Source organism: Hoplias malabaricus, chromosome 5 (assembly GCF_029633855.1).
Source record: "Hoplias malabaricus isolate fHopMal1 chromosome 5, fHopMal1.hap1, whole genome shotgun sequence".
NCBI classification, from domain to species: Eukaryota; Metazoa; Chordata; class Actinopteri; order Characiformes; family Erythrinidae; genus Hoplias; species Hoplias malabaricus.
The window spans coordinates 19,483,989-19,495,691 of NC_089804.1; the positions used below are offsets into that span (position 1 = coordinate 19,483,989).

At 46.0% G+C, this 11,703-nt stretch overlaps 1 protein-coding gene across 5 annotated transcripts in view; it reads left to right on the forward strand.

The window, feature by feature from the left end:
- arhgef3 (Rho guanine nucleotide exchange factor (GEF) 3) overlaps nucleotides 1-7,275 on the forward strand; it is a 79,589-nt gene extending 72,314 nt beyond the window's left edge. For all 5 annotated transcript variants that reach the window (XM_066671766.1, XM_066671769.1, XM_066671770.1 and 2 more), the window contains 4 exons: nucleotides 380-637; nucleotides 1,271-1,441; nucleotides 3,838-4,024; nucleotides 5,564-7,275. In XM_066671766.1, the coding sequence (XP_066527863.1) occupies nucleotides 380-637; nucleotides 1,271-1,441; nucleotides 3,838-4,024; nucleotides 5,564-5,898 (951 nt within the window). In that variant the 3' untranslated portion in view covers nucleotides 5,899-7,275. The remainder of the gene's footprint in view (nucleotides 1-379; nucleotides 638-1,270; nucleotides 1,442-3,837; nucleotides 4,025-5,563) is intronic.
- Nucleotides 7,276-11,703: the final 4,428 nt, after the last annotated feature.

Below are 11,703 nucleotides of genomic sequence, written 5' to 3' on the forward strand. Positions count from 1 at the left end.
AAGCCGTGTATCTTTAAAAGAACGTGTGGTGTGTCCAAAGGAAAACATCTCTGAATCAGTAGTGTTTCAGGAGAAAAAAAACCCTGAGTGGAAGTCAGTGTAAAAAGATGTTATTAATGTAGGAGTGTTTCTATTGGTCCATTCTTCATTAAGTTTTCACACAGTGAAGGACAGCTGCTGTGTTCAAATGATGCAGTAACTAAACCCCCACAAACACGGAGATACAGGGTTTTACTTTGGAGAATGACGATCTGTTACAGATGCAGCTGAGTGATCCTTTCACATCCCTGTCCTGTAAATGAGCCCCACTGTGAGAACACATTCCGTGTCTGAATCAGAAATAAAATGGACTTATCTTTTGGTGTCGTTCTTCTTGCAGTTGCCCTGTCTGGACTCCTACAACAGCTACTGCAGTAACCAGGTGGCAGCCAAAGCCCTGCTGGACCATAAGAAGCAGGACCACCGCGTTCATGACTTCCTTCAGCGCTGCCTCGAGTCCCCCTTCAGTCGCAAACTGGACCTGTGGAACTTTCTGGACATCCCTCGCAGCCGATTGGTCAAATACCCGCTGCTGCTGCGGGAGATCCTCAAACACACGCCCAACGACCACCCGGACCGCCAACACCTGGACGAAGCAGTTAGTAGAACCACAAAAACAACCCCCCACCCTACCCCCTGTCTCTCTCTCTCTCTGTCTCTCTCTCTCTCTCTGTCTGTCTTGCTCGCTCTCTCTCTCTCTCTCTCTCTCTGTCTGTGTCTCTCTCTCTGTGTATCTGTCTCGTGCTCTGTCTCTCTCTCTTTGTGTCTGTCTCTCTCTCTCTCTCTCTCTCTCTCTCTCTCTCTCTCTGTCTGCATCAGGAAAAGTGCGTTCTGGACCTTTCTGGACCTGAGTGCTTGTTGTTGTTGATCTACTTGGCCACTAGAGGTCGCATGTCTTCAATCTGGACTGGAATCCAGATGTGTGACCTCTGTTGGGTGGGTAGGTCAGCTACAACAACATAAACAGGCCCTGCACTGAAACTGCTTAGTGCACCTTTAAAGTATTTTCTCACACTTCATTATATAATGTTCTCTATATTTAAACTGCTGGTGTTAATGGTTAAGTTGTTGCAGGGGCAGATCAATATAATCATAGGGTCATTAACATTAGCTGGTGTGAAGGTCATGTATTGATCTGTATTGATGAACGTGTGTAAACCATGTGTATAGAGTGCCTTTACCAGTAAGAGGTTTATGGGTTCTTTAACTTTTCTGTTGCCCTCCCTCTCAGATCAACATGATCCAGAGCATTGTGGCCGAGATTAACACCCAGACGGGCGAGTCGGAGTGCCGCTACTATAAAGAGCGCCTGCTCTACCTGGAGGAGAGCCAGAGAGACATGCTGATCGACAGCTCACGCATTCTCAGCTGCCACGGAGAGCTGAAGAACAACAGAGGAGCAGTGAGTACTGTACACACGGCCACACAGGGTCGTACACACTTTTTGAACTGTAACTGAGCTGGAGGGCAACAAAACCAGGACCTCAGCTGTCTTTCACATTCTGTGGGTAGTGTAGAAGCAGCAGTAGCCCCTGAACTTCAGAATCTGCAGATCCACTGAAGCTCAGCAGATCTGGGTCACTATTAGGATGGGTGAGGTCCTCCTCCTCTTCCTCTTCCTCGTGGGAAACCTTGGGTGGTGCTTGAAGTGGTGTTTGTGGGTCCAACAGGGGGCGCTGTCCCTGTGGTTTGTTTAGATCTCAGCGCCTGGGTGCAGTCAGTGGGAAACAGTGATGAACTAACAGCGCCGTACTTCAGATGAGGCAAAAAACTGAGGTCCTGTGTAGAGTAAAAACCCTGGGGGCAATTCCTAGAGCAGTGTGAGGCTTGAGGTGACACCGATGTCCTGCCCTTGTGGACTCTCTCCTGTCCCTGTCTTCAATAAACCGATCTCTGTTGAAGGTGCAGGGTTTGTGAGATGTGTTCTGCTTTGTTTTTATTATAATTTAAATGTGATTTAAAAACCCCCAGAAGAGTAAATGTGGGATGGGACGGGAACTGTGCTGCTTCGTTGTTTTTTATCGTATAAAGAAACAGTGTCCACAAACGGCCAAAATAAACCTTAAGGGCTACAAACATTCTTTGCCTTCAACATTCTGCGAGAACCACAGCACAGCGACGGAGCAGGAGAGATTATACAGAAGAGTTTGATCTATGGCCTCTGTCACAGATTAAGACGAATAAGAACTCCAAAGGCTTAGGAGCATTCCTCCAAGTTTACAGCGTTCCGTAAAGAGCCGTGAGTTCGAGCCGAGGAGGGAAACAGCATCCGAGGTTAAAGCTATAAAGTTACATCTGAGGGTGAACCCGTCTGCTCTCGTCTCACACAAAGATGTCCCTCTGAGAAACGGCCGAGTTCAGCTCACGCAGGACGACCTGAACTCACAGGGAACGTGACCAGGGCTTATGCTGCTCATAGCCCCGTCTCCCCCTCGTTCACGGCCAAATCTGATTTGTGTTTGGAGCGTTTCCAGCGTCTGCACTGTGTTCGACTGAACGTTTCACACAAAGGATCTCTGTCCTGTTTCTGAAGAAGCCTGCCATCGTAGCCAAGCGCAAATAAAAGGTTTTACACGAGCGCGGTAATCACACTGGAGCCACGTGACGGGTTTAGCACTGTCCTGCGGTATTATGAACCAAATATTGTGACGTGAATTGTTTGATTTATTAAAGCAGCAGCTCTCCTCTCACAAGCTGTTAATCAAGTGCAGTCAGAGCAGACAAAGCAACCGTGCCTTTCATGTCTCACAGAGGAGGAGAATCACACACACACACACACACACACACTCAGACAGCAGAGACCAGATTTCTCTTTGAAGCTTGCTCAGAAACTGTGGTTAAATCATAACGCAGCATGTTTAAAAATGTTATTTGAGAGAAATGAGTGATGGACAGATGACGCTGGGGATAAAACTGAAGACTTGGTGTCATTCGAGCGGTTGTTGACTGGTCACCGATGGGCGTTTCACTCCAACAGCAGCAGGTCTGACTGGAACATTAGCTTCTGTCTCGGCATAGGCTTCCACCTCTGTGTCTCCTTCCCTCTCATCGTGGCACAGAACACTTTTTCTAATTGTTTAGAGTCATTAGAGTTTATTAGTTCTCTACATTGATTATTGATTATTTGGCTGTAGTTGAACAGAGCTGTACCTGTATCACCTCGCTCAGATCTCTCTCGGTTTTTGGGGCGAAGCTGAGTGTCACTTGAGTGTCTCAGTCACAAGGAAGACTTCTCTCTGCCCGGATGCTTTAGTAGTCCATCTTTAAACGGGGCTGGACCAAATCTGAGGTTGAAGAGGCCAGGCTGGGTCACCCTTAAACACATACACCTTTAACTAAACACGCTCAAACACTCAAACACATCCACAGCCACCTCATGGTCAAGCGTCACAGCTGCTTTCTAAATCCAGCATGTGTTAGGCTCAAGGATGTGTGCAGAAATAACCTGAAGTGTATTTATCAAAACGGAAATATTCAGAGCAGACGGATCACCCTCTACGTTGCTTCGACGATAACTCACATATTACATAACATCCCTTTTAAGTATTCATGAAGCAGCCTGCAGTGGACGATGCCAGGACTACAGCCATGCTTCTCTCTGAGAGACTCTTAAAGCACCTGCATTAATCCCAAGGAATGTTTGCTGATGAGAAATAACCAAAGCGTTTGTGAATTAACTCGTTATTGTAAGTTTTCTGCTTGTAATATGTCCTTTGTTTCTTGCCCAAAAATGTTAAAGAGGCAGTCACTGCCCTTCACTAACATCCCTCCCTCTCCCTGTTCTCCGTCTGTCTGCAGAAGCTTCACGTGTTCCTGTTCCAGGACGTTTTGGTGATCACGCGGGCCATCACACACAACGAGCAGCTCTGGTACCAGCTCTACAGGCAGCCCATTCCCGTGCGGGACCTGGAGTGGGAGGACTTGCAGGACGGAGAGATTCGCCTCGGAGGGTCTATAAGGGGAGCGTTCAGCAACACAGAGAGGAGTGAGTATCCCCTGCTGCATCCCCATTCGCTCTTTACCTTCTGTCCAACGCTGTTTATAAAGTTACGACTACGTTCTCATTACCAGCCTCGTTCATCAGATCAGATTTGGTCATTTTTACAGTTCACATCCGTAAATGTAAGTGTCCTGTATCTGTCTATAATGTGAACAAATCTGTCCCTGAAGCGGCCACATGTGCACATGGATATACAGTGGAACCTCTACCTACGAACTTGATCCGTTCCGTGACCCAGTTCGTAAGTGGAAAAGTTCGTTTCTCGAGTCAATTTTCCCCATTTAAAATAATGGAAAAGTAATTCATGCGTTCCAGCCCCCACCCCGAAAGTCACCCTATTTGCAGTGATATATGTTTACAACACTCAAATTAGTAAAAAAATACATGTAGTGTTACTAAAAATAAAAGAGAAATACAGTGGAAACAGTAATAAAAGAGAAACAATAAAATTGTAAGTGGTTACACATCGCTACCTTGAAGACGTGACGACTGGCTGGAGGAGTAACACAGGCACTGGCTGTATGACGGGAGGTGGTGGGGGGGGGGAATAACGGAGAGTAGGCGGTGAATGTGGGGAGACGAAGCGTAGATACGGCTTAACTTAGCACGAATTTCGATGTCTGCTATTTACACTAATGCTAAATTGCTAAAGCCACAATGTCCTAATCTTAAAAGCTCACTCAAGTCTGGGCGCTGTGAGACTCTCCTATTGGGGTCAGTGGCCTCGGGTGCATTTCTAGAGTCGTGGTTCGTATCTTGGAAAGTTTGTTAATATAGGCGTTCATTAGTAGAGGTTCCACTGTATTTATGAACGTTGCCGCTGTCACCAACCAAAAAATCTTTGTTTGTGAGACGACACGTGGCATTAAAATTTGAAAAACGGACACAATAGTAGATGATGTGCAGTGCATTTTGCTCGAGAGGATCACAAACAGGTCGTTGACTGGAAACAATCAGACGGAGAAGAAGAAAAACGAGGCTTTTATTGCTGCACCATGAGATTAATCCCAAATGTCTCCCTCCACCCTACGTAGTGCACAGTGTAGGTAAAAAAAAAAAAAACAACCTTCAGCGTAGGGTGCTGCTTTTTGAATTCTAAACCCTATTTGTCTAAAAATGTCACATCTTCCAGTCAAAGTAGCGCCCTGTCTGTGTGTAGTAGTAGTTTTAGGAAGTGCACTATGTAGGGAACATGGTGCTATTTGTGATGTAGCCAGAGCCTCTCCTCCGTTGTTGTTTTGCCGGTGCTGGAGGTAACAGCACTAAACACATCTACAGGCAAAAAGACGCATTAAATCTGATCTAACCGTTTCACATTCATGTTGCACAGCCACAAATCTGAGGAGCACATGTGAAAGTGACTCAGATCTAATATGAAAAATTGTCCACACAGCCACATTAAAGCAAAAAATCTGATGGGTCCCTTCAGCCTTAACGTAGTCTCATTGACAACAGAAAATGTGCTTTTCAAAAATAAATACATGCAAACCTCACACAAGCACTGCATTCGTTCTCTTCCTGCAGCCAAGAACTTCTTCAGGGTGACGTTCCGCAGCAGCGGGCAGCTCCACGCACACTCACTCCAAGCCAGCGACGCCTTCAACAAGCAGCAGTGGCTCAACTGCATCCGACAGGCTAAAGTAGCAGTGGGCTCTGACCCCCCTCGGAGTCCACAGCCTCCCTCAGGGCTCACAGCGCCCTCTCAGGACAAAACAGGGGAGCGCATGGACCACAGCGACAGCGACTCCTCAGACTGTAGCATGGACACTAGCGATGCGGTAGCTGAGGCCTCAGAGCTGCACACAGACTGCCCTCTGATGGAGCACACGGACTTGACGGCTGCGCCTGTGGAAGTGTGAAAAGCGAATTGTAACATGGACTTCATCTCCGCTCACCAAACAAACCTGTACAGTATTGACATGGAGAAGTTGTGAAGTTCAGTGGAAGCAGAGCAGAAAGAAACCACAGCTCCTTCTGTTCCTCCTGTCCACTCCTTTCATTTTGCACCTCATTTTCTCTCTCTCTCACTGTCCTTTCTCCTCCACCTCGTGCCTTTCTGTTAAACTGTGGTGTGTTCGGTGGCAGGCTGAGAGACTGTTGTTTATAGTGTGACCTGTTCATCACATCGTAGCACAGACCAGCTTCTCTGCCTCCACTCACTGCTCCACTGCTCTGTGTCTCGTCGCCTCTGAGAGGAAAGATTCAGATTCTATTTAAAGATGTATTATATTTATGTTGGCGTACAGTTGTCGAGCTTGTCATGTCTGCAGTAATCACCCAGACAGAAACGACCAGAGGAATGTTTTCACTGACAATCAAGAAGATGGTTGACTTGGAAGTTGAGCAACTCGCTGTGGTCCAGTGGCAGAAGGTTGTGTTTCTACTCACCACAGTTGTGTGTCCATCACCTACAAGGGACCACTGATGAAGCACTCCCTCCCTCCGTTGTCACAGTTCCTCTGAAGGACAGGTCCGGTTTGAACAAAGCACTTTGATGGAAGAACGTATCCTTTGATGGAGAGAAGATGATCCACAGCGACTCTTCTGGAAGGATGTGGATCTGGAACTGAACTAGAAATAAACCTCACGGAGAATAGAACGGGCCCCTGGTGTTTTCTCTCACACTGAACCACACACATGTGGTGAGACTGGACACTGACTAGCGGATATAATGTGGTAGATGCCGTGCCATGTCGCTCAGGAGTCCAGGCGTCTTATACTGGGTGTCGTGGCTGCGTGTGTGTGCGTGTGCAGAAACCAGTGTATCGCATCATGATCTATGGCTGCAACAAAAAAAAATCCATTGCCAAATAAGTGTTTGTTCAATCTTGTGCAGGTTGAACGTTTGGGCCTTTAACGTTGCTTTACGCCCGCTTGGACGCACTGAACCGACGTCGCCAGGTAACCTTTGAAAATGATCAGAAAAACATTATATAATTTTATTGTTGTTTTCTGTCTTATTTTTGCAAAGAAATGTATGAAAATTTATGCAGTAGTTTATTTATATCTTATTTTTCACCTGCCCCAGTCGTTGTTGTTCTCTCGCTGGGGCCGATGATGGAAAAAGGAAGTGGTGTCACTGTTGGAGCTGAGGCTGATGGGGAGAATGGGGGGGGGTTTCTTTCACAGTGTGTGTTCATACAGCCCTGTGGGGGGCGATGTCGAAGCCACCAGAGTCTGTTAGACTGTGTTGAATGTCTCTGATCGAAGGGGAAACCTGGAAAGTGTGTAATGTTGAGAGCAAATAAATGATTTAAAATACCTAAATGAGACCCTGTCTGTTTTTCGTATGTTGTAGTCTCGCCGGTGCATTATCAGAAAAGGCCAGGGTTAAGGCCGACTAAAAGGCTGTGTGTTTGAAAAAAGAATTTGTTGGTTCCTCTTTATTTCGATAGACGGACAGATGGAAATTCAAGAATTCCATGCGGAAAGTAAGAATGTACGTTTATCTGATGTTCAAACAAAGTGTAGAATGTGACTCTCGGACTCCACATTGGATTCTCACTGATACAACATTGTTCCAGGTATTTTCTGAATAAACAGCGAAACGCTTTTCTAAGCTGCTCTGAAAATGACCTAAATGTAAAGGTAAATATATAATAATATGGTGATATTACATTCATATATCATTCATTATCTGTAACCCTTATCCAGTTCAGGGTCGCGGTGGGTCCAGAGTCTACCTGGAATCATTAGGCGCAAGGCGGGAATACACCCTGGAGGGGGCGCCAGTCCTTCACAGGGCAACACACACACACTCACATTCACTCACACCTACGGACACTTTTGAGTCATCAATCCACCTACCAACGTGTGTTTTTGGACTGTGGGAGGATAACGGGGCACCCAGAGGAAACCCATGCAGACACAGAGAGAACACCACACTCCTCACAGACAGTCACCCGGAGGAAACCCACACAGACACAGAGAGAACACTCCTCACAGACAGTCACCCGGAGGAAACCCACGCAGACACAGGGAGAACACACCACACTCCTCACAGACAGTCACCCGGAGGAAACCCACGCAGACACAGGGAGAACACACCACACTCCTCACAGACAGGCACCCGGAGCGGGAATCGAACCCACAACCTCCAGGCCCCTGGAGCTGTGTGACTCCGACACTACCTGCTGCACCACCGTGGCGCCCTGGTGATATTACAGTGATAACAAATTGCATTTTCCCATAAATGAAACGTCGCTGTCATATGTTAGTATATAATAATAGTGAGGTGTGTATTATTAGGGTCATAACCCAAACATTGGTCAGTAGTTCAGTGTAAATGATGTGCTTTCAGTGAAAAACCCACTCACTTGTTTCTGCTTAGTTTCTGACCAGTTCTGTTTGTAAACTGTACATTCATAATCACAGTCTGGAATTACACTGGAACTACAGCTCATTCGGCATCTGACCAAGCCGCACTCTGACATCGTCTCAGAATGGTTACATACTGACCACGTCAGAACAGAACAGACCGTTCAGTTCAGCTTGCTTCTTTCAGCCTGACACAGTATTTCCAGTGATCCATTAATATACAAAGAAGGTTCTGGAAGCATAGATCTATAAAAATGTATCACAGTTAATCAGCTCTGGGCCCTAATGAGCTGCTGAATAATTCAGGACGACTCTGAGGAATATTCTTATCCCTCTTTCCACTGTCACAGCCGCTGCTAAATGTTTAAAGATGAACTAATGAGAAGAAAGATGGTGGCCATGGTTTTTTACAGTAATGACCATATCTTGAAGAATGGAATGAATCCCAAAAAGCAGGATTCTTTCACAGACAGCTCTGTGTGACTCTCTAAAGTCAGAAAGTTTTATTAAGCTGAAAACCTGTGCACTGGAGTTTTGAAGCTAAATGTTCGCTAACATGTAGCCTCTGCCTGGAGCTTAAATTCTGTCAGTTTATAGAAATAAAACGAGGTCACGTGCAGTCAGAAACCTCTCAAGAACAGAGATAACTAAATTATCTGCCATGGTTGGAGACGTTTGTGGTCTTTTTAGCACTTTAAACTATTAATCTATAATGTACAATTATTCTCCTAAACCCAGTGATAGAGAAGAGGTTTGGAGATTGAGTCTTAAAGCAGAGCCCCTCAGTGAACAGTCGACGGGTCAAACACTGGATTTGAAAACGTAGGGATCAGATTTATGTGGAATATTTTTCATTAGTGATCTTCATATCTCAGTTTCAGGCTTAAAACGAGCCACACCACACACACCGTGGTTTTAATTGAACTCATTCCATCATATCTTCCTCAGTATTTTCTGGATAGAAATATGCCATCAATTCCAATAACTGAACTAAATTCTAAGAATGCTTCCTGAAGTGGGACCGTTCAGCGGTGAGAGCGTTCAGAGAGTGTTGTGTGTTTACTGGGTCCACAGTGAAAAATCCTGTTGAATATCCTCTAATCCCTGCAGGGGGCGTGTGTTTCAGCGCCGTTTTCTTAAGCGTTTGGAGCCCTCTTGTGGCCATGGATATGTCTTGCTCCACACTGTTTATGACAAGAATAAGCACGGTGTTTATTAATGTATTCAATGGTTATTTCACATTCGTGTTAAATCCCAGGAAATGTATTCATCAGTGGCCAGCTACAGCGTCCACACTATTCTCCCCATTCTCCTCCGGTCAGTGCCCAGGTTTAATGACCTCAGACTGAACCCAGAGCTCAGTGCTGCAGAGGTTTGTTGTTAAAGAAGGTCTGAAGTTTGCAAACTGTTCTGTGTTTAACTCCTTCAGGTCCCTTTGGTAATACTCACCTCACCGGGCCTGGAGGGATGGAAAATAACAAGCGTGGCCTTAAGAGCAGAGCTTGCGTCAGACAGTGTTTGTCTGGACTGTGTGTGTGTGTGTGTGTGTGTGTGAGAGAGAGAGAGAGAGAGAGAGAGAGAGAGAGAGAGAAAGAAAGGGAGATGTGAAATTGTCAGGTTAATTAGTGCCACTGGGAACGACTGTGTAAATGCCTGCCTCAGTGGAGCAAAGCTGTCTTCGCTAAACTGAAACGGAGACAATAAATAAACCTTGAAATGATAAATAATACTTATATTTTGTCGTTTGATGAGTTTGAAGCCTTCAGTCCTCATAACAACACCAGAAGACCATCATCCTCATGTTGTGGTGAACGCCGTCGCCCACAGTCTTCCACAGTGCTTCTTTAAACACCATTTCTAATCATTTCCTTTAATTTTAGCAAAACTAAAGATAATATACAACACATTTCAATTTACAAAGGCCTCAGAATATGTTTCTGGATTTTACAATATATTCATTTAGTAAATAAACAGTATTTGAGTCTGACACTGTGCAGAAGTGCTCTGTGTAAATGATGTCCTCTCAGTTTTCCTCAGAATAATCTAAAGCCAGCAAATGTGGCATGTGATAATAAATCTTAATAAATCACAGTTCATTTGATACACACTGATACGGTGAACATTAAACCTGCCTCTGACTCTACACCAAGCCCAGCCCAGAGAATACCCTCCCTAAACAACACTCCAACTGCTTGGGGAATACGTTTGTGTCCATGATGCAATCAAAGACAATAACAGGGGGCGACATATGGCCCGGCTGCTCCTGTGGGCAGGTCTTCATCGGCAGGGTTTTCCTCCTGAGACATAAACTGCCTCATGTTTCTCTCTGTGGTCTCTGGAGACCTCCCCCTGATTTTCAGCATGACAGCAGCCTCACGTCCAAGAGCTTCATTGCTTTGTGTTCGAATAAAGGCCAGGAACAACTCCAATGAGAAAAAAGAGCTCATGCCAACAAACAGTTTCCAGTTCAGGGTGAATTTCTTTTGACTTTTTGGTCCAAGTTGCCCTGTGAAGGACTGGCGCCACCTCCAGGGTGTGTTCCCTCCTGCCTTGCATCCAGTGATTACGGGTAGGCTCCAGACCCACCGCTGTCCTGAACTGGATAAGGGGTTACAGACAATGAATGAATGAATTAATTATTGGACTAATGCCTGATTACCACAAATCAGCAGGAATTACACACCAGACAACACAGAAACACAACACATTCATTCATTTATCTTCTGTTAGTGCTTCATACCCATCTGGGTTGTGGTCCAGAGCACAGCAGGAGAAACACGGGGAGAACACACCACACACCTCACAGACAGTCACCCGGAGGAAACCCACGCGGACACGGGGAGAACACACCACACACCTCACAGACAGTCACCCGGAGGAAACCCACGCGGACACGGGGAGAACACACCACACACCTCACAGACAGTCACCCGGAGGAAACCCACGCGGACACGGGGAGAACACACCACACACCTCACAGACAGTCACCCGGAGGAAACCCACGCGGACACGGGGAGAGCACACCACACACCTCACAGACAGTCACCCGGAGGAAACCCACGCGGACACGGGGAGAACACACCACACGCCTCACAGACAGTCACCCGGAGGAAACCCACGCGGACACGGGGAGAACACACCACACTCCTCACAGACACAGTAGTTTATTTAGGAACAAACATAAGCAGCAGGGGAAACAAAAAATATGGTTGTTTTAAATGAATCAAAGAGAACGTCCAGATTTCTTACCAGAGGAGAAGGGGACAGAGTTACACTGTCGATGGAAAGACAGAAAGAAGTAGTTTTAGAGAGAGTTGATTTGGATCCAATAAGAATAAGTTCTGTTT